The sequence below is a fragment of the Paramisgurnus dabryanus genome, chromosome 22 (genome assembly GCF_030506205.2).
Source record: "Paramisgurnus dabryanus chromosome 22, PD_genome_1.1, whole genome shotgun sequence".
Classification (NCBI taxonomy): Eukaryota; Metazoa; Chordata; class Actinopteri; order Cypriniformes; family Cobitidae; genus Paramisgurnus; species Paramisgurnus dabryanus.
Window position 1 is genome coordinate 18,422,608 of NC_133358.1, and position 22,018 is coordinate 18,444,625.

The 22,018-nt window shown below is 36.2% G+C and overlaps 2 protein-coding genes across 4 annotated transcripts; both read left to right on the forward strand.

Moving 5' to 3' along the window:
• The first annotated feature begins 225 nt into the window (after positions 1-225).
• On the forward strand, positions 226-11,143 carry bmi1a (bmi1 polycomb ring finger oncogene 1a). Of its 2 annotated transcripts, XM_065258068.2 has the most exons (14): positions 226-605; positions 1,065-1,176; positions 2,604-2,667; positions 2,755-2,789; positions 3,295-3,349; positions 8,078-8,207; positions 8,300-8,396; positions 8,603-8,658; positions 8,744-8,794; positions 8,934-9,039; positions 9,228-9,270; positions 9,366-9,464; positions 9,674-9,754; positions 9,917-11,143. In XM_065258068.2, exons 1-14 carry the CDS (start codon positions 470-472, stop codon positions 10,235-10,237), a joined length of 1,386 nt encoding a protein of 461 aa, XP_065114140.1. In that variant the 5' UTR covers positions 226-469; the 3' UTR covers positions 10,238-11,143. The 2 variants fall into 2 exon arrangements, with proteins under 2 accessions (XP_065114140.1, XP_065114139.1); XM_065258067.2 differs by lacking the exons at positions 226-605; positions 1,065-1,176; positions 2,604-2,667; positions 2,755-2,789; positions 3,295-3,349 and adding an exon at positions 5,299-5,661 and having other exon boundaries at positions 8,075-8,207.
• A 2,274-nt stretch (positions 11,144-13,417) lies between these two features.
• Positions 13,418-18,633, forward strand: spag6 (sperm associated antigen 6). 2 transcript variants are annotated; one of them, XM_065259005.1, is made up of 11 exons: positions 13,418-13,567; positions 13,641-13,736; positions 14,546-14,712; positions 15,707-15,890; positions 15,985-16,190; positions 16,280-16,453; positions 16,769-16,921; positions 17,012-17,203; positions 17,297-17,413; positions 17,502-17,661; positions 17,790-18,633. In XM_065259005.1, exons 1-11 carry the CDS (start codon positions 13,543-13,545, stop codon positions 17,942-17,944), a joined length of 1,629 nt encoding a protein of 542 aa, XP_065115077.1. In that variant the 5' UTR covers positions 13,418-13,542; the 3' UTR covers positions 17,945-18,633. The 2 variants fall into 2 exon arrangements, with proteins under 2 accessions (XP_065115077.1, XP_065115078.1); XM_065259006.2 differs by having other exon boundaries at positions 17,502-17,647.
• Positions 18,634-22,018: the final 3,385 nt, after the last annotated feature.

Here is a 22,018-nt window from a genome sequence, read left to right on the forward strand (position 1 = left end):
AATAAAATAATTGAATTATAAAACTGCTGTTTTAAAGCATTAACTAAAGATACCCAAGCTGTTCGCAGGCTCATTTTTTGCTTGTGCAAAATCAATTTGAGCATTACAAGTGAACAATACAAATATCTTGTGTTGTTTAACAAAATAAGACGTGCATAAAGTACAATAAATATGTTAGAATATATGTTAGCCTGTTATAATGCTTCTTTATTAGTAACCTTATTTTTGAATCTGGATCATAAAGACGTCGCACGCGGCCGTGGAAAACAGACGCATGTGAGGCCAGTTATAAACTGTCACAGTTAACGAGTAGGCGAGTGTTTTTACACTCCTGTTAAATCAGTGGCGATAACATAATCGACAACAACACGTATGTAGCTATATATCAACTATCAGGCTACTGGGTCTCTGTTAACAGACTACACAAGCCCTGAGATCAGCTGACACGCTCATGTGACTGAGGCTCAAAATGGAGTTGTCGGAATCAGTAACGAAGGGGCTTCAAACCCTGGCCGATCCAGTTCTGTTTGACCCGAAATCTTTTACGATATTCACAGAGATCGCATTCGATAGTCTGGTCGCATCTGGAGTCGAAACAGTTCTGGGTAAGATGGCTATGCCTTCTCTTTGTGCTACATTACTTCCGGTGCTTTCCGCGCATAGAGGAAGTCGGACAGGCTACGCTAAGGCTGTTGTTGCTGTTATTTTTCATCGTTGGCTCTGTAGCTTTTGTGGTAAAGCTATCGAGAGCTGTTTGCGGTCGTCCTTGTTCAGTTTCTTGCTTTCTATGCCAATGTAAAAGCGCCAATAAATAAACCTGCTTAGCCGTTGTGGCTATGCTATCTGGTGATAACATGCACACACAGGCTTTCCCCTTTAAAACAGAGGGAAATATAACAATCCTTGAATGCTTGAAAGATTCCAAAACATGAATCTAAAATAGATAAGTAATGACGGTAGCTTTGTTAGTAAGCGCGAAGCATCGTTGTGTATCTCTCTCTCTCTCTCTCTCTCTCTCTCTCTCTCTCTCAGCGTCTCTTGAGAATTTGTGTCATGTGTCACAGGTCACCCAGAATTGAAGCACATCGATCCTACTACCCTAAAGCACTGCCATACTGCCGCAACGACCTTCATTCTGGAAGGAGTTAAACAAAATGCGGATAAGTCAACAATTAGGTAAATTTATATTGTCCTGTTTGTATTCTTAATCTACTATTGTTCAGTTCTTATCTACAACCCCTGGCAAAAAGTATGGAATCACCCCTCTCAGATGATGTTCATTCAAATGTTTAATTGTGTAGAAAAAAAACAAGCACACAAATGACACTCAACAATCCAAACTTCTGGCTGTATAAAACACTTAAAAAAAAACAAAGATAATTATAGTCAATTACAACGGTTTTTACAGACCAATACAGGAAAAAAAGGAATCACACAAATCTGAAGAAAAATATGGAATCACCAAATAAAAACTACTAGTACTTTGTTGCACCACCTCTGGCTCTTATAACAGCTTGAATTCTCTGAGGCATGGATTTAACTAATGACAAACAGTATAATTCATCAATCTGTCTCCAGCTTTGTCTTATTGCAGTTGCCAGATCAGCTTTGCAGGTTGGAGCTTTGTCGTGGACCATTTTCTTTAATTTCCACCACAGATTTTCAAACTTGCATGGTTTTCTTCAGGCAGTTGTCTTTATAAATTTCATTGGAACGTCACCAAACAAAATTTCCAGCATCATCACCATGCCCAATGCAGATTCGTGATTCATCACTGAATATTACTCTCATTCAGTCTTCCACAGTCCAAGATTATCTTTCTTTAACACACTGAAACCTTGTTTTTCTCTGTTTAGATGTTAATGATGGTATTTTTGTATTTACATTTCTTTTAGGCAATTTCTTACAGTCCGGTCACAGACATTGACTCCACTTTCTGCCCATTTGTTCAGTAATGCATTTTCTGTTTTCAAGGCATATTGCTTTAAGTTTTCGGTCTTTGCGCTGTGATGTCTTTTTCTGTCTACCAGTACGCTTCCCTTTTACAACCTTTCCATTTGATTTGTACTTGGTCCAGATTTTAGACACAGCTGAGCTGACTGCGAACAACCAACATCTTTTGCAACATTCCGTGAAGATTTACCATCTCCGAGAAGTTTCATAATCCTCTCCTTTGTTTTAACTAACATCTCTCGTGTTGGAGCCATGAGTTTTGTCAGTCATCTTGGTTCAACACATCACTAATGTGTGCAAGCACTCTTTTTTTTAACTGCAGACTAATTAGCAGTTGTATTCAGATACAGGTGTTTGTTTTAGAAATGCAAAGAGCATGGTGATTCCATAATTGTCCTCAGCTTTGTGTGATTCCATATTTTTTTCTTTTGTTTGATCTGTAAAAACTGTTTTAATTGACTATAGTTATATTTATTTGTTTTTTTAAGTGTTTTATACAGCCAGAAGTGTGGATTGTTTTGTGGCATATTTGTTTTTTTTCTACACAATTAAAAATTTAAATGAACATCATCTCAGAGGGATGATTCCATACTTTCTGCCAGGGGTTGTACTTTGCATGAGCATTTTTTAAACTAACTGTACTCTTATAGCTCTTGCCTTGAAGATGTCCGGTTCCCCAGTGAAAGAGTGGAGGTATTTTATACCACATACCAGGTGATGTCTTGTATTTCTAATCATATGAATGCAATTAAGTCTTATTACAGTTTATTTTTTTAAAACAACGTGTCTCTTATTTTTTAGAAAAACAAAAGAAGTTTGGAATCTTTGCTGTCGAGGTAAGTAATTTTATAGCCTATATAATTCTGTAAAATAAGTTAATTTGTTAGGCTACTGAACGCACATTTGTATCTAAGACATTTATTCAGTCTACCAATGCATGTTTATCACACAAACGGTTTAGTTGTCTTTTATTATCAGAGTTTAATGAATCATACAAAATTGAAAGAGCGATGTGCAGCGATGAACGAAAGACTTGGCCTACTAAATTAAATTTTGAAATATCTTTGTCTTTCAGCATTGACCGATGTCCTCCTCATATAACTGATGCCTCATGGCGCCTTGAGTATTGTATAAAGGTAAGTTGTTACCTAACGTTAAATAATATTTCTTATACTTTATCATTGTCTTATAATCATTGTTTCTCTTGACAGAATAGTCATGTATATAAGGTCAATCAACCATCTTACCTGATTTCCTTCAACACTGAGGTATGCCATACTTCGAGATAAGAGTGTTGATTTTGTATGTATTTCTTGATATAAACTGTGGTTACGTTTGCAGACGAACGGCGATTCATCAGAAATCAATTTTTGTTGCACCATGGAACAACTTCAGGTATTTATTTTAAACGTGAGAATTGCAAGAACCTTAGTTTGCATCTAAGGAAAAGAGATGATTAATAATTAAAGAAAGTTAAAAGATTAACTAAAACGTACAATACATGATTATCTTCAGCCTGTCCGTTGATTACCATTTTGGGGAAGGCCTGGGTAAAATACATGCTGTTTAATTTTATTAATGAACCATATGCATAAGAGCTTTTTACAATGGTTATGGATAACCTTTTGTCGTGTAATGTTGAATTTCGTAGGCCTCTTCTAACAGAAAAATCCATGCCCTGAACCTGATTCGAACTAACATTTTAAAGCGCTAAATAAATATATCGACCGTTAATTAATAGCCTCATAATTGCACAGTATGGTAGTAGCCTACCTGAAACTTTCTACAGTGTTTGGTGTTTTGCCCCTGGAAAACTCCACTCAGGGATTTTATTATCCTAGTCATTACACAGATGCCTGTGTTTGTCGTTGGGGTGACACAAAGGTGAATTGAAGAAAATTAAGTCATAAAATTCTCGTGCACTCCATCATTGTCACATCTCTTGAACATCTAGAAATAATGTATGTGTTTGATTGACCCACATGTTTTAGCCGACTGAAACTGCCACAGGATAAAACTTTAATTAGAACAACAATATTTTTTTCTTTGTGTAGGTACGCAAATCTACAGCGTTATATAGGCTAGGCCCCATGCAATCCAGAAACATTTTCAACTTTTTATAATTGTTTCAGAGTCAGATCTTTGCTATTTGTTTTGATATTTTTATTTCATTCCTTAATAAACTAAGTAACTCCTTTACTTGATTTTGTCTGTCGGTTAGGTTTATGATGAGATAACGGTAATCGTTAAATTACGAAAGGCTGGCACTTTTAAAATTAACCATAGCATAATTAGCCAATTTGACCCTTGCGTGAACATTGTTGCAGCCCCGTAGTGTTATAGGAGATTTTTTATGGTAAAGTTTGGAATTAACATATGTCGTCTTTGACAAATGAACTGGATTGTTTGAACTGTGTTTAGGATTTGGTTGGGAAAATGAAGGACGCGGCAAAAAGTCTGGAGAGGGCAACCCAGTCTTGATTCCTGCATTCCAGGATTAACGGGAAAATATCTACCAGAGACCGTTCCCCTTCAATATTTTTTCATTATTTTTTTGCATGTCGACTAATATGTTTTGTCATTTCTCAGAAGATTTGTTTACAATAAAACAAACCATTTTGATAAAACAAACTTGCCTTTGTGTAATGATGTTTTAGAGCTCACTCAGCTGTCTTTACATTGATTTTTGTGCTAATAGACAATTGCCATTTTATAGCAACAATGTAAGGATGCTGGCATTATTGGATTCTGCACTCGAAAGAAACAACGCATTGTGTAGGCATTTAACGAATTTAATTCTGCAAAGGGTAATAATACATTAAGATTACATTCCAAATCAGTTTTTCATAGGAAAAGAGAAAGTTCATTCTTATATCAAGGAATGAAGTGGTTAACTTACGGTTGATGTTATTATTGAGGCCATGTACAAGGCTATTATTGGGAACTCCTGGACATGAACGTGAGTAGATTTCATATTCAAACGTACTGTGCCATGTCTGAGCAAGTGATTGACTAATACATGAAGTATTTATTTAACGTCTACGCACGATTTTTCCCCCGTCAATAAATAGATTATCTATATTTCAAGCGTTTTGTAATAAGTTAAAAATAATAAATCCCGATTTTCAAAAGCTTTTGACAGATAGCATATAGATTATTTAACATACAACAGTACACGGGCTGATATCCTCTTGTCGTTTGGACCTATACGAGCTAGACCACAATACGTTGAAATGTAATTCTTTGTTATGTGCAAAACGTGAGCAGGGCAAAATACACCGACACATATTCCCAGGCCACCCTTAAGGAATTAGATCACGTGACGCACGGGGCGGTCGAACTACAAGCCATTTTGGGGACGGTGTCAGTTTCCACTGAACCATCAGCGCAGCATTTTTCAAAGAGACGGCTGAAGGAGCTAGCGTAGAGAAAACGCACATCAGGCCGACCGTTTTACTTGCGGGAGAACCAAATACAAAGCATCTCACAAGTCGTCAACCGAGCACGGCACACACATCGAGAACCGGACCTTTTCTCTTTTTTCATTATTGAAATGCGCCCCGCACCACCGTTCTCTTATTGCAATTGACAGCGTCTGCAGCCCTATTCAAGATGGCCGCTTGGCTCGTATTCATTTTCTGCTGATCGACTTCTAACTTTCATTGTCTAACCACCTCCAGACTCGACCGTCTACCCCAGCTCAGTAAGGTATGTGTTCTTCGATATCATCCCTTACCAATGTGTGATTTCAGACCCGTTGTGCTAAATGTATTTGTGTTTTGTGAGCGTGAAATGGAGACGTGTTATAGTGGATGCGGGAACTGACAGGCTCGCGCACACAACATTGTCTCTGTCTCTCCGCGTGCTTGCAGATTTTAGTTATTTTATCTAAGAATATTCGGCCAGATCGATCGAATAAATCTTATTTGGTGGTATGATATTCAATTAACAGCATTACCATGTTTACTCGCTGTTCATGGTTAAATGTAACGATTTAGTTATTAATGAACCGTAGCGTGTGCGCAAAGTCGCAGACCAGACGGGTCGACTGTTCGTGTAAGGCTGTTTTCAAAAGGATTTTGTGTTTGTTGTATTATTGAGTACTTGTATAATTTTATAGATACACAATCCGTGTGGTGTTTACAACACGATTGAACAATTGTTGGGCTGAATGGCGTTTATTTGTGTGTTTTTTTAACTTAAGTTCAGATGGTGACTTAGCCCAGTCATTTTGTCGGAGGTACACGCAAAGCTTTCAGTTTTTCACAACAGACTTTCGCTTTACGGATTATGTGGGTCATAAACCAGTAGAAACGTATACACTTAAATAGAGGTGAACTTATTTCTACTGTCTTTTTGTGGTTAGTGTAGGCTTATTTATTTAACTTATAATGCCACTGTAAAGAGGTTTGTATGGACCTAAAGAAAATTAGTTGGATTTTGACAAACGCATTAATTAATGATTTTGTCTTTTAAAGTAAGAAAACTAACTAACATAAAACAATATATAAGATCAGTAACTAGTTTATAACACATTAAATGACCTGACAGTTCTTTGTTTTGTCACATGCAATTTATTTTAGTATTAGGTTTAGTCTGCGGTTCGCTCTGGCTTTCATGTTTTTTACTTACTGTACGACCTGTCGAATAATTTTGCCCATTGTACTTGCTGACTTAAGTTGTGTGAACGTCAAAGCAAAATCTGTATGTGACTTGATATGGAGTGATGACTTTGACCTTGTTTGTTAGCATATTGAGATTTCTTTGACCTGGTGGAATTTTAATGTGGTACCTAAATTGAATAAAATGCTTTGCTGACCAGACTCGTTTTATGTTGTATTTGCTCACTTGGCTTTTCCATTGCTTCGTATATCGTAAGTTTTATTAATAGAAGGCCCTTTGTCATATATCGATATATTTTCTATGTATAGGAGCGAGAGTTGCAATCTAGTTTGTCTAGCCCGTGTCTTGTTTAAGCCTATATAACCAACTAAAACGTTATTTGCAATGATAGGAACAAAGCCTTCTGTCAAATTTTGTGTCACGCCGTCCACACCCCGGCAACATTTAATGAGCGCAAAGAAATAGTACAATAATTATTTACTTGTTACTGGCGAATGCCCTTCTAAATAAATTCAAGATCATGAACTTCTTTACTGATACTTTATTTAATTGAATACTCAAGGGCAAAGGCCCACATTTTCTCTGCAGATTTTTGTTTAAAAGTTGTCTTGTTTATTGATTTATGATCTGTATGGATTTTGATAACCTCACAAAATACACTGCCTCTCCATTCTAGTAACATCAGAATTGTTAATCCAGATGCTTACAGCTGTCACTTAAATTATGTTGTCAGATGGCTTAATTTCTCTCTAAACTTCTTTAATGTAAGATTATCTTAGACAACAAGCAGCCGAATTACTTTTTACAAACTGATTTTATAACTTCAGTTTCAGCAGTAATCAATTGTTGGCACACATCCATCAGCCTTCTGTAAAGTGAATTTAACCTAAACCTAACTTTTTCGCTGTTTTTAAATAAAATAAAAAATCAGTAGCACCTGGTTCTTCTAACCGAGAATGTTCTGACGTAGGCTAATAAGGTGTTTCAGAATTCGGTTGCGAACAAAGGAAATAAATAAGGTTACATAGCATCGCATGACGCCAAACATGATGTCAAACGGGTGTCAGCGTAGTGCAGCATTTCATTTTTTTTTTAAAGCGAGGTCATGACACAGACTGTAATTTTGGAGGTCTCCTCTTACCTAACCGGAACGCAAATAAAATATCAGCAGTTGGCGAGATCGGCATTTTAAATTAAGATTTTACTGCTTTCAAAGTACACCTTATGTTCGTTAACAGTGCTCGGCGCGTTGCCATGTAACGCAGGTAGAGTTGCTATAGAAACCGTAAGACGTGTTAGTGGTTTTCCTAATAACTGAATTATGCATTTGGATATAATAGCTATGTTGCATCGTTTAACCAGGACCATTATTTCTTACACCCTCTGGTTAACTAAACATGTAGCCCATTAGATTTGTCACCTAAAGTCTTTGTTGATTGAGATTTACTCTGGCAGTTTTCAGTACAAAACTTTTCATCTGATCTTAATACTTCTGCAGGGTCTATTCCATCCCATGACAATGCATCGTACTACAAGGATCAAGATTACAGAGCTCAATCCCCATTTGATGTGTGTCTTATGTGGTGGATATTTCATAGATGCAACCACAATTATTGAATGCCTGCACTCATGTGAGTAAATTGAAGTTGGCTGCATCATTTTCTGTTATTACATCATGCATCATTTACAGTTTCTTATCCTGTGCCATTTCTCTGGTCCTCAGTTTGCAAAATGTGCATTGTTCGCTACTTGGAAACCAGTAAATACTGTCCAATATGTGATGTTCAGGTCCATAAAACAAAGCCACTTCTCAATATAAGGTAACTATTAAATCACTTTGTTCAAACTTTCCACTTGAAAATATCTGGGAAATAATAGTTTTTTTCTTAAAATTTTTAACTTTTTTAACAAAGGAGTGTGCATGTCTTTTAATATGTGAATATTAATGTAATATAATGGTTGAGTTGGTCACAACATGATAACCTGAATTGAACCTAACAATTATCAAAAATGTGCTGCTTCACAGATCTGACAAAACTCTACAGGACATTGTATACAAGTTGGTCCCTGGTCTTTTCAAAAGTATGTAAATTGTTGTTAAAGTAAAGCATAGTTTTTTTTTTTATTATATGAATGCACTAATGTGCAAATGTATTTATCTCTGTAGATGAGATGAAGCGTCGGAGAGATTTTTATGCTGAACACCCTTCAGTTGATGGTATTTTTAAACAATTCTTCAATAATTTAAATGTTATTAATTTTGACTTAGTTGTGCAACTAATCAGTCTAAATGTTTAGTTGATATTAGTTCAATTCAAGCCATGATTTATTATTTTGTTTTAATTTTTATTACAAAGCTGCAAATGGATCCAATGAAGATCGAGGGGAAGTTGCCGATGAGGATAAAAGAATCATCACAGATGATGAGATTATCAGTCTGTCAATTGAGTTTTTTGATCAAAGGTATAAATGTGTTTGCACATTTCTCTATATCTATTGTCAATAAATTTTTGAGTGAATTTTAACCTTTTCCCTCCTATTAAGACAGTATACATTTTAAGTGACACATAATGCATGTGTTGTGTAAAAAAGATTGTATTTACACATGAACGTTTAGTTGTACTTATTTTCCAACTCTTGTACTTGTTCAGAACACAGCACCAAGGCGGCACAGATGAGAGACAAAAAGAAGAGGTAATTGAGATTACTGCTGCTGAAAGCCTAATTTTTCCCTCCATGTGTTAAAGCTTAAAGAAATAATGCATTATTTTATTTATTTGCATACACAGGTTAATCATAAAAGATACTTGCAGTGCCCTGCTGCCATGACTGTGATGCATTTGAGAAAATTTCTGAGAAGCAAAATGGATATACCGCCTACCTTTCAGGTAATGTAATCTGTATAATTATGGATAGTTCAGTTGCAGATGCTAGAAAGCCCTTTCCCTTGATTATTTAGTAATTTATTTCCATTTCCTGGCAAATCAGTAAAGAACATAAGATTTTTATTTGCAAATGTGTGTTTCTTATCTTTCATAACAGTCTGGCATTTATGGAACGCTTGTTTTATATATTGTTTAAATATGTGTTCCAATAGGTTGAAGTTATGTATGAGGATGAGCCTTTGAAGGATTATTACACGTTAATGGACATTGCCTACATCTACACATGGAGAAGAGTATGTATTCATTCAAATGGTGTCAGTACTTAAATCATTACCTTTTAACATTTTTAAATGTTTATTTATCAAATGAATCTTAAAACCTAATGCTAATGAAAAATCCATATGTTATATTAAATTCCAGAGCGTCTAATGAAAAGTTTTTCACACATTTTATAGAACGGACCGCTGCCTCTAAAATATCGCGTGCGGCCCAGCTGTAAGAAGATGAAGATCAGCCACCCGCAAGATGGCGTAAACAGTACAATCCGCTCAGAAAGCGACTCCGCCAGCGATAAGGCCAGCAGCCCCGCTGGAGTTCCGTCCACATCTTCACCACTACCCAGTCCAAGTACACTGGTGCAGCCTTCACAAGCTCATTTTGCCCATATGCCCAATCCTGTTAACGGTTCCACGATGACAAGTCCGAACCGACAGTTCAGTTTTGGCAACAAAGTGCGAAAGACAGCGCTTAACGGATCTTCCACATCGTCGGGATGATAAGGGACTACACGTTGAAGCCAACGCCAGATAAAACCCAGCTATTCCCATGCCAACGTAGTGTCGTTTAGGTTCTTTTCTTTTATCATTATTATCACTATATTAAACATGTAACCTTTAACGTACTGAACGTGACGCACTTCATTCAATGCATTGCTGGAGTTTATACGATTGTGAAGACCATATAAGGAGTTGCAAAGGTTGTGGCCTTTTTTTTAGAAAAGCCACGAAAAAGTTTTGCAGACATGACTGAATTACAACTTTTATATACTTTTACTTTAGGCTGACATTTCTGAAACAAATGAGACGTTGTGTGTTGCTTGTATTTTACGTGTGTACTATACGTTCTTTGAAGCATAAAAACATGTACTTTTGATTTTTAGTTCGCCTTTCTTGGGTAGTTGCTAAACATTCCTGGTATAGTCAGCTGGCTTTTAAGAATGTATCAAAGAAAAAATGTATATGTACAAATTTAAAGGACAAAAAACTGTATTAGGCCCAGGTGTTCTGCGGGAGAAAGAAAAGAAGTGTTTCAGTTGTTTTGGGCGCAAAAAAATATTATTTGAAGTTTTTGGAAATTTGTAATTTAGTTTTTGCAGTTAAGTGAATTGCTTCAATGTGCAAGTTTGCCATGGTTATTTTTACAGACGAAACGGTTGGTTTGAAGTTCATTTTCTTGGTCGGTATAGCACGCACATACAGCTTTAAAATTTTAGAGCTTTTCAGGCTAGGTCATATACACATTCTCCAAAAAAAAAGACGAAAATCGCCCCACTTTTCATTCTGGACAACATTTTGATGTCGTCAGTGTTCATTTGTCTTATTGGTCGATTGTAGACTTTTGACAGCTATTGTATTGTGACTGTTGCACAGTATAAACATCTAAATAAAACATTTTACACTTTCTCATTGCCTGTTTGCTTTTTTAATATCTACATAGACAGATATTACATTTTATATTAAATTGCTGTATCCCAGCCACATGTATTATTCGACACTCTTGCCTTTAAACTTCCTTTTAACATTATAGCATTGAGGTGCAAAACGACTCGATACGGAATTTTAAAGATGGATCGTTTAACTTTATCTTTTCAGAAGCCTTGGTAAACTAAATTATTATAAAATAGTTATAACAACAATTAACACGTAGGCTAATTAGTTTTGGTGGTTTGGTAAAAAGACATTGTAGCACAGAAGATCTGATTGTGATGGGAAAACGGATTAAAAAATGTATAAAAATGTATTTCGCGTAAATACATCTCATTAGCGCGAACCATCTATTTAAGGCTTGGTATATACAGATTTATCGTAGCTTCGTGTACCATGGAAAGTAGACAAGGTATTTAAATATATAGAAATCAAAATTTGAATTTTTAGCTTTTGAATGAACAATATTAGAACATTTTATATGGGCTTTATACAATTTCTAGAGTTTGCATCTAAGGCAGGTTCTCACACTTGCACCGGTCTGGTAAGTCCCGCCTTTGCGTGTAGCTCATCCGGTTAACCTGTGACCCAGTCCATTTGATTTCATGTCAGATGCAGTATGTTGCAGGAAAGATATTATGATGCAGTTGCTACAAATATATAAATTGTGGCTTGTTTGACATCCACAACATTGTCTTGAATGTTTTAAATGTCAAGATATCACCACGGGGTAATGAATACTTTGAAGAGGTTTGCTGTAACATTTATGTTCAACACCGGTGCAGGGTGCGAAAATTCTCAAAATCTTAAAGCCTACAGTTGGTCTTTAGTAATGGAAAGTCTTTTGTTGAGGAAAGATCAAACTTGAAAAATTGCATTTAGCTTCAAAGGCGGTAACACTATTGTTTTGAAGGGATACGTGAATCTAAAATTAAATGAACACAATTTAATTAACAGTCTTGGTATTATTAATCATGGTCCTAGTGATCAATTCTTGTAACCTATAGGGAACTTTATCAGTCTGCACCAGTTTCAGTCACTGGTACTTCGTGTATGAATAAGTGTATTTTTTTAGACTGTGGCTGTGCGTTTTAGTAACAGCTTTATTTGTCTTAGTGAAACTGACAGTAGCCCAACCAGAGTAAATAGGCAATAGCCAATAATAATTCATTTTGGCACAGAAATACAAAATTGTTTCCAAGTTATTAAAACATTAGAGAATACAGAGGACAGATAAGCAAATGTCATTGCTTATTATTAGAATTATATAAGTGTACACGAACAAAGGCAGGTATGATTTCTTGGCATTCCAAATAATTAAATAAAAGAATAATTTTGCAACAGTTTGTTTGACCGATTTGTTCAATTAGATGTAAACCACAGAAGAGACAGTGCACACTTTGCCTTGCAAGGACTGGTGTGATGATAAATCTACAGGCTTATAAGAACATGCCTTTATCAGGGCTTACACTGAGGTTGTAAAATGCTGCTCAACACTGAGCTTGAAGCCCATTTATTAACAGCCAGCATATAAATACATGTCTAATAATGGCCTAAACTAAATGTAACAATCTTGTATTAAGAGGACCTTTCACCGTTTAAATACAGGTGTTATTAACGTTAAATATTCATATTACAAACCGAAATAGTCAAACTAGCGCTGTATACAAAGCAAAACGTGGCCAGTAATTGGCAAAAAAATATATATAATTTTTAACGTCTACTATTGTGTGGTTTCATGGGGCAGAAAGCGCTTGAACGGCCAAAGATATGCCTACCTGTCATCAGGAAATATGAAAGGCATTATATATTTTATGCGTAGACAACTCATATTAAATATTGAAACGTAGTAAATTAGATCATAAAACTTTTTCCGTTTGCACTCGCTGGTATCTTTTGTTCATTTCTTAAATGATAAAGCATTTTTTTGCGCACGAAAACAAAAAAATGTGACTGTTCATTTGTAAACCTCACTTCTGCAATGACTGCGGCGGTCTCTGCGCGGTAGAAAGGGGGCAGCTGTTCGCCCTGCAGCTGCTACTTTCCGATATTCAACATTCAGAGAAAGCTCGTGAATCCCGTTTAAATATCCGATGACAATGAGGGATTATTAGACCTACAGTCAATCTGGATATCAACTGAGTGCCGCATTAACAATGATTTAGGCAGAAATGCACGTTTAGGGCAGACCAAACAGCGAGACTGCGCGAATGCTGTTGCATATCACTTCCGGTTTGTTGCCAGGACAACAGTTTCACGCCGCCTCTAAACCCAAAGTCACAACAAACGCTGTTTCCTAATGGGAATACGTGTTCTTTTTTGTTACGCTTACATATCAATTTGTCTTTATTGTTTAAATTTGCGATACTGATATAAATATGAGTCAGCGGCAGGTTTTGCAAGGTAAGAAAGTATATTCAGCTGGAGATCGTTTTAAAATATTTAAAACATGTAATGACAAATCAATTGTTCCCAGTGTTTGAGCAGTACCAGAAGGCAAGAACACAATTTGTGCAAACTGTAGCAGATCTGGCAACAAGGCCACAGAATATCGAAACACTTCAACATGCTGGTGAGTAGAAACATTTATTAAAATGGACTTATAATTGATTTACAGCATCAAGTGTGGTATGACTTATGAGCTAATGAAATTCAAATGTGTATCCTACAGAACTATGAGAATAATTTCCAAATTTGTTATAACAACAAATATGCTTAGTTATTACATATAATTATGGATAGGTCATGTATAGCAATTAAGAAACATACTATAGTAATTGTATGAGAGGAATGATTATTTAACTTACATAAAATTACTTGCCTGTCTCACCCACATAAAACTTGTAAACTTACATTAAAATGTACTGTATAAATAGAAGCACAGTACTATAAGTTTTTATTGAAAAACTCAACACAGATGGGAAGATAAAGTCAGGGGCCAGCTTTTCTTTAAACCAATATCCTAATCCCAATCAGTTTAACTATAACAAATTTTTTTTTATTCAAATCACTTAAAGGAGACATCTAAATATTCCTCTGTTCTTCATTTACATTTCATTCACATATTTAAAAATTAAGGTTCCTAATGCATTCCTTTAAGGTCCACAGCACCTTTTTGTTGTACACAAGGTTCTTTGTAGTGGAAAGGGTTCTACAGAAAATGAAAAAGAAATTATTCATATAAGAAACTTGATTGAAAAATGAACACAATTATTATTCTATGGCATCTCTATAAAGAACCCCTTATAAAGAACCTAGTTTTTAAAGATTTTTTTTTTTAAATATATTTGAATCATGTCTACTTTCTTTCATCTGCGCTGAAGTGTCTTTCCACTCCTGTTTCTATCCCCTGCTCAAATGTGTTCACTCTCTTTGGCTTAGGTGTAATGTCCCTTTTGAGGCCTCTCCTCTTGGATGCGGTCCCAACTATTCAGCAGACAGCAGCTCTGGCTCTCGGAAGGCTTGCCAACTATAACGATGACCTGGCTGAGGCTGTAGTAAAAGGAGACATTCTTCCACAGCTTGTGTACTCCCTGGCTGAGCAAAACGTAAGGGCTTAGCTGAACCTCTGTAATCTGAATGAATAGGTTTCCCTTTAGGTGTCAAAATTTGAATACCAAAAATTGCATTGTGAAAATGCAGAAATGTTCCATTAACACTGTTAAACGTTTCAAGCAAACTATGTCTTAGCATTTTTTTTTTTTAATTTAAAGAGATTTATTTTTGGGAACTTATCTAAGTGCTTGATTCTTAATGTTTTGTGATTTTTATTTAGATGACAACCGTTTGTGAACTGTGTTTAATTCATTATATAGTCGTTCTGTTGCCATATCTATGATTTTATACTAAGTTTTTGTTAGATTAGCAGTGGGAAGTCCTGAAATTTGGTAGAACAATGGTAGTTCATTCACAGCAGCTGTCAGCTCAGCAGGTCTCAGCTACAGTCAAGGTGCTACAAAAGGTTCTTTACAGCGATGCAAGAGTAATTTTTGGTTCCCACAGAACCATTTATTTAAAGGTTCTTAAAAGAAGTCTTTACCGGTGGTTTTTAAACTGGGGTCCCCTAGAAAGTTCAAAGAGGCCCCCAGAAAATTGTAAAGAAAGACAAAGCACACAATTTAAAGTGTAGCCAGTTATTTAAGTTTAGAAACAATATGTTGTTTTTATTATATCATAATCAATTACTACACAACTTAAATGTTTTTACTTAAAAAAAAAAAAAAATATATATATATATATATATATATATATATATATATATATATATATATATATATATATAAGTTTGAAAACCCCTCATACACCATTTTCCATTCATTGAAGATAAGGTTTTGTCTTTAAAGTCATTACATTTGTAAATGTTGGATTGCTTTTATGCTTTCAGAGATGCTTATAAAATGTTTTTTGTTCTATGTGAATGGTTCAGAATGTGATATATGGACTTATTAAAGATGCGTTTCTGCTAATTCATCAAGCATTATAGTTTAATCTCAATTTCTTATTGTTTTTCTCCTCTGGAATACTGTGATTTGAAAAATGCAGCGATTCTACAAGAAAGCTGCTGCTTTCGTCCTTCGCGCTGTTGCTAAGCACTCCCCCGAGCTGGCCCAGGCAGTGGTGGACTGTGGAGCACTGGACGCTCTTGTCATTTCCCTGGAGGAGTTTGACCCTGGGGTCAAAGAGGCTGCTGCATGGGCACTGGGTTACATTGCCAGACACAATGAACGTAAGTTGGCATCAAAAAGCCCATTTTGCCTAATCCAAATATTCTAATTAAACAGATCCTGTCTGTTTCTGTTCATTTGTTCAAAAATGAGCAGAGCTGGCTCAGGCAGTGGTAGATGCTGGAGTTGCGCCTCTACTCGTGTTATGTATTCAGGAGCCTGAAATCGCCCTAAAGAGGGTTGCCGCCTCTTCTTTGAGTGACATAGCCAAGCACTCTCCTGAGCTGGCTCATACAGTGGTAGAGACAGGAGCCATCGCTCACTTAGCACAGATGATTTTAAACCCTGATTCCAAACTGAAGGTGGGTAACACTGAGACATTGAAATTAATCATATAAAAATGTATTTAAATAATGCACACGCCTATATTTTGTCACTCTGCATGATACAGAGACAGGTTTTCTCAGCTCTCGGCCAAATTGCCAAGCATTCTGTAGACCTAGCAGAGATGGTGGTGGAGGCCGAGATATTTCCCGCTGCACTGGCTTCCCTCAAGGACCCAGATGAATATGTTCGAAAGAATGTCACCACTCTTATTCGAGAAATCACCAAACACAGCCCTGAGGTACCTACCGCACACACAACATACCCGCTAAATGATTTCAAGATGCTCGGGTAACACTGGAATCTCCATTTTATCAGCTCTTTGACGCCCTCTGTTTAAATAACATGGTGAGAGGCGGCCGGTCTGTAAAGCATAGAGAATGTGGGCCTGTTATTTATCACCACTGCAGCACAGGAAACAGACAACTGGAAACCTCATCTAAACTCATTGCATCACTCTCTTTTTTACCTGCCTAAAAATGGTCTGTCTCTTTAAACTCTTGCCTAATTATTTGCCATTATGTCACTGTGGTTTGTCGGTGTGTTTCCTGCTCAGCTGGCCCAGATAATAGTGCATGTGGGGGGCGTAGCAGCTGTGATTGACTACCTTGGGGAATCCAAAGGGAATGTACGCCTCCCGGGGATCATGATGTTGGGCTATGTGGCTGCACATTCAGAGAATTTAGCCATGGCTGTGATTGTATCTAAGGTCTGTTAACACCTCTTGCTGTATGTAAAACTTGACAGTGTTATATTGATCTTTGCTTTCTTCAACTGCTCCGATTCTCTACCACCGTAGGGAGTGCCACAGTTGGCAATCTGCCTGGAGGAAGAACGGGAAGATCATATCAAGGCAGCCACGGCCTGGGCGTTTGGCCAGATCGGTCGCCACACACCTGAGCATGCACGAGCTGTTGCCGTGGCCAATGTGTTCCCCAAACTCCTGCATTTGTATTTGAACACTCAAAACTCTGAAGACCTGCAGGTCAAGGCAAGCAGCTTCACTAAAAACTGATGTACCGGTATGTCAGTTTTGCTTATGACATTGTCTATATTCTCTGCTTTGTTTACATACTTGAATCAGGCCAAGAAGGCCTTGAAGAGCATCCTTCAAAAGTGCACTTATCTGCCGGCACTAGAGCCTCTTCTCTATGAAGCTCCCAGCAACATTCTTAAACATGTCATATGTCAATTCAGCAAGGTAATGAGACATCCACAACAACCAACAACCACAAATGAAAGTCACATTTTTTAGTATTATATTGTTCTTCACATATTTTCGTTTGTAGGTTCTTCCTCATGACAGTAAGGCACGACGCTTGTTTGTTACCAGTGGGGGTCTGAAGAAAGTACAGGAGATCAAAGCAGAACCCGGTTCTGCAATTCAGGAATATATCGATGCAATTAACAGCTGCTACCCCGAGGAGATTGTCAGGTTCATGCATATGAGTAATAAAAGCACCATGCCAAAATATTTTTAAAGCCAACAAAATGCTTTAATAAAGCTGTTCACCCTTAGGTTTAGGTTTTTAATTAATGTTGTGTGGCATTTCCACTGATCTGCTCTTTTCCCACAGGTACTATTCCCCTGGTTACTCCGAGGCTTTGCTGGAAAGGATTGACAACTATCAACCAGTTTGATCCTGTGCAACCTTTTTTAAATGAGAACACTTATTGGAGCACTAATCATATCTGCAAAATCTATTATATTAAAGGTGTAATATTAAAATGAATGCATCATCATCATCTTGTACAGTCTAAATAATTCAATTTTGTTTATTTAGTTGATGTCTCAAAAGCAGCATAATTCAAATATCTGCTGAAATCTGATTCATTTTTATTTATTCATTATTATTATTATTTAAGAGCTACTATATAACAGACACTTTTTTTGATGCATATAAAATGTATCAGTCTATCTTGCTGTAATAAAAGCATAAGCCTACACTGTTAAATTAATGATTTGGTATTAACCTGCTGCCTCAGGTTTACCTGGTTTCTTGGCTTTCAAAAGCACTTGTTGCTAGTAAATTGAGCCATCCCATTTAAGAGGGTTATGATTATAAAGACATCGTGTCTGGCTTGGTCTTGCGTTTATTGTAGCATTTGCTGCCGGACATTTTGAAAAAGGTTTAATCCTTATATACTGATATAATCCAAAGGACCGCCTGAAGAGTAGGCTATACGATAACAGGCCTATAACTTTAGAGCAGTGGTTCTCAAACTTTTTGGCATTGTATGGTGCTTCCCTCCAATGAGAATTCATGACATTTGTGAATTAAACAAAACATATTAAATTATACAATGCAGTGCTGTTGGTTAGTAGCCAAATTTTTTGAAGTCTAATTACACAGAATGTTAGGCCTAAATTAATGTATTTTACAAGATGTCATAAAACTGGGGCCCCCTGGCACCATCTCGCCCCCCAGTTTGGGAACCACTGAGTACAGTGGTATTGACATAATGAGATTAATTCAAGGTCCTGTAAGGTAATACATTGCATTGCAGTATTTACACATTATGTGGACATTGTTGACATTCTATTATGCAATAAATGTAAAGTAAAATAGGCTATAACAATTTTAGCTCAGTTGACAATGATAGCTGCGCAAAGGTCATGGGTTCGAGGAACGCACACAATGATAAAAATGTATACACTAAATGCATTCACTCTGTGTAAAAGCGTTTGCCAAAGCATATGCAAATGCTTATTTAATTAATGTATGATAAACAACGTAGTTGCAACAAAACGACGTAGGCCTAATCGACATAGACAAATGTTATTGCTATTACCAACGATAGTACCCTCCCACCTTGGTACAGGCCCAGATTTTATTTGTAATTATGCATTCAAAGTTTATCGCCCCCTGTTGTCTGATCTGTGCATAAATGTATACATTACAGAACAGCTGTTAAACATATGGTAGCAGTTCTTTTTGTTTTGTTGGTTCCTGTTCTGGTGTCAGTCACTTTCTCAATTGACATTGTTTCGTTATGCTCTTCGTCTGCATCCCACAGTTTAATCCAAATGGCAACACTGATAATTGAGCCAGAATGCCATATCACTGAATGTTAAAACTTTGAGATGAAATATATAAATATATTATTAAATATATATGTTATCTTATCGGAAAAAAATACTTTTTGTCATGTAATTGTAAATTAAAAAGTATTAGATTTTATATTGTCTAAATGGTATTGTCTGTCAACCGTTATTTTCTCAAGCTATTTGTCATCTCAAACTGCAAGGTTTGAACAAACATTTCAGTTGTGGGATTACGCTTTCAACCACTGCCATGCGCAAGAATCGGAAGAAGCCTTGAAATAATTAGGCCATGAGCTTGAGGCTTTTAAGGCGACCCACAAACTTTTTGTGTACAACACACTACACGTTTTATGCAGTCAATAAAAACTAACAGTTATAACATACGTTTAAAAATACGTTTACCTTATGCATTTGGGACAATCTGACAATAAATGTCATCATATTATTTTCGCATCCTTTAGAATCTGTTTGAAATGCAGCATATTTTTACAAAAACATTTGAACTTTTGCATGCAAAAATAGATTAGTTAATTCATTTTTTGGAACAGTTTTATATTGCTGTCATTTTCCATAGGCTATTTAAATTTTTTTTAAACATGATATATTTTTGTCATGTTTGTTTATGTTTAATGATATGCAAAACTGTTAGGTTAACTTAATGGGATATTTCTGTGCTGTTTTGTGCTATAAAGAGTTTTAATTAAACAATAAATTAAAGGATGAGGTCCCAAATTTTGGAGAATAGGCCTTTAGATTTTTTTCTAACATTTTCTAATATTTAGGAAGAGAAGGGCAAGACACATTACCACGGATCATATTGCAGCATCTATATATATTGCTACATCAAACATGAATTGTACATTGTAATTTTGACTTTTACTGACTTCATAAAACAGCAATTTAACATTCAAATAATTTTTCTCTTGACTTTGTCGATTTGGCAGATATTGGCCGGCCGTCCGAACTAAATTACTAAGAGTAAAACACAAATGGGCGCGGTCTTGTTTCGTTCACTGGCACCCGACAAATCCAAACTCTGCATTTATTGCATATACATATGTTATAGAGTCCTATAGCATGAAGTCCAGAAAGTGAGAAGCATGTTACTCTTCGCACTCAATGAGAGCTATTTCATTTAACTTTGTCATCCATTTAACCATGTCATCCATTTTGCCCTTGGGCGTCTGTGTCCCCATGGCTGTCAAAGCTTTCATTCATCACTGTGGAACATAAATACATATAAAGAGTGTTTGAAGTGGCAGGTTGTGTTTTCTCAGGGGTATGTTGCCGTTGGCTGGGCCTGCAGTTGTCATCTTTGTTTGGGTCACTAACAAAGTGTTCATGCTTCACCTATAAATGTCTATTTCTCACTAATTCCGACCGCACTTCAACAAGCCTTTGAAGCCAGAAAACATCACTTGCATGTGATCAATCAGACGTTGTCAGAAGGCTGTACACATAGCTTTCACCTGAAACGTCTTACATCCTCTGTCTTGAAGAGAACAAAACCTCTGCATAAACAAACATGGGCTTTTCATTCAGAACACACAACAAATAACGAATACACAATTGCAAAAAGCTAGTTAGTGTTTCTCATCATGCAGAAAAAAACGTATTCAATTAATCTTTTGAAATAAAAAAGTCAAATATACGGTCATGTATTTTTCCTGCATCTGCTGCGTTTGTCTTTATTGAAAGTGTTTATCACTAATCAAAAAGTTTCATGAATTCCCCAGTTAAGTCTGTTTTGATATATATTTCCTTGTGTTAATAAAAGGAAAAAACTAAATTTGAATCTGAATTGCACTTGAAAATGCACATAAAATGTAAACACTGCCTTCCTAGCCTACAGAGAATGAGTTGTTTTTTCCAGCCGTTCTGCTTTAAATATAAGATTCACAGCAGGTGTCGTTTTGTTTCCTGGTTATTCTAAATGATATTTGAGTTATTGTTTCACACACTGATAAAAGGTTTTAGGTTTTCATCAAGAAGACCTCACTGGTGATCAGTCAAGAGTTATAACTTTTTACTGCATCAAGCCAATGAATAGGCTAGGCTATATTAAGCTTTCATATTCATAAATATCTAACATGTTCAGAATCGCAAAATTTGCATTTGTACTGCCCAAAGTCCTTTTACCCGATTAATCCGGGTAAAGCGAAAGAACCACAAATACTGTGGTACAATACAAATAATAATAAAATAAGGAATAATTAGTGATCTTTGCCGGGGGCACATACAATCGCTTCCATCAATGTCACCATTTGAGAGCACAAGTGTCAATCAAGAAGCCACGCCTACTATTCACCGTCACTTGTAAACAAGAGCCAGGAATTGCTGCACTAACGAAAACTTTTACAGTTGTTACGATGTTGACAAGACGTTCTGAATTGTGTTTTATTTTGCCACTCATTTTTGGTCTCAGACATATCTATGGAGAGGGGAATTTGGATAATGGTATGTATACTGATAAACAATATGATAAGGTCTTCTAATGAAACGCTTGAGACCAACAAATTCATTCAGTAGAGATTTATTCATAATATATAAACTTTTTACAGTTGTTCAGAGGAACCTTGGATTCAGCTCACTGGATTTATTGCAGTGTCAGGAAACTGACTCTCCACTATGCTCAAAACTGTATATGAATGAAGGGTATGAACGTTATGTTTTCTTTTTTATTAACATAGAGATTAAAATTAATTTATTTATTAAGGAAGTGTTGTTTGGTAACACTTTACAAATAGGTCTCATTCATTA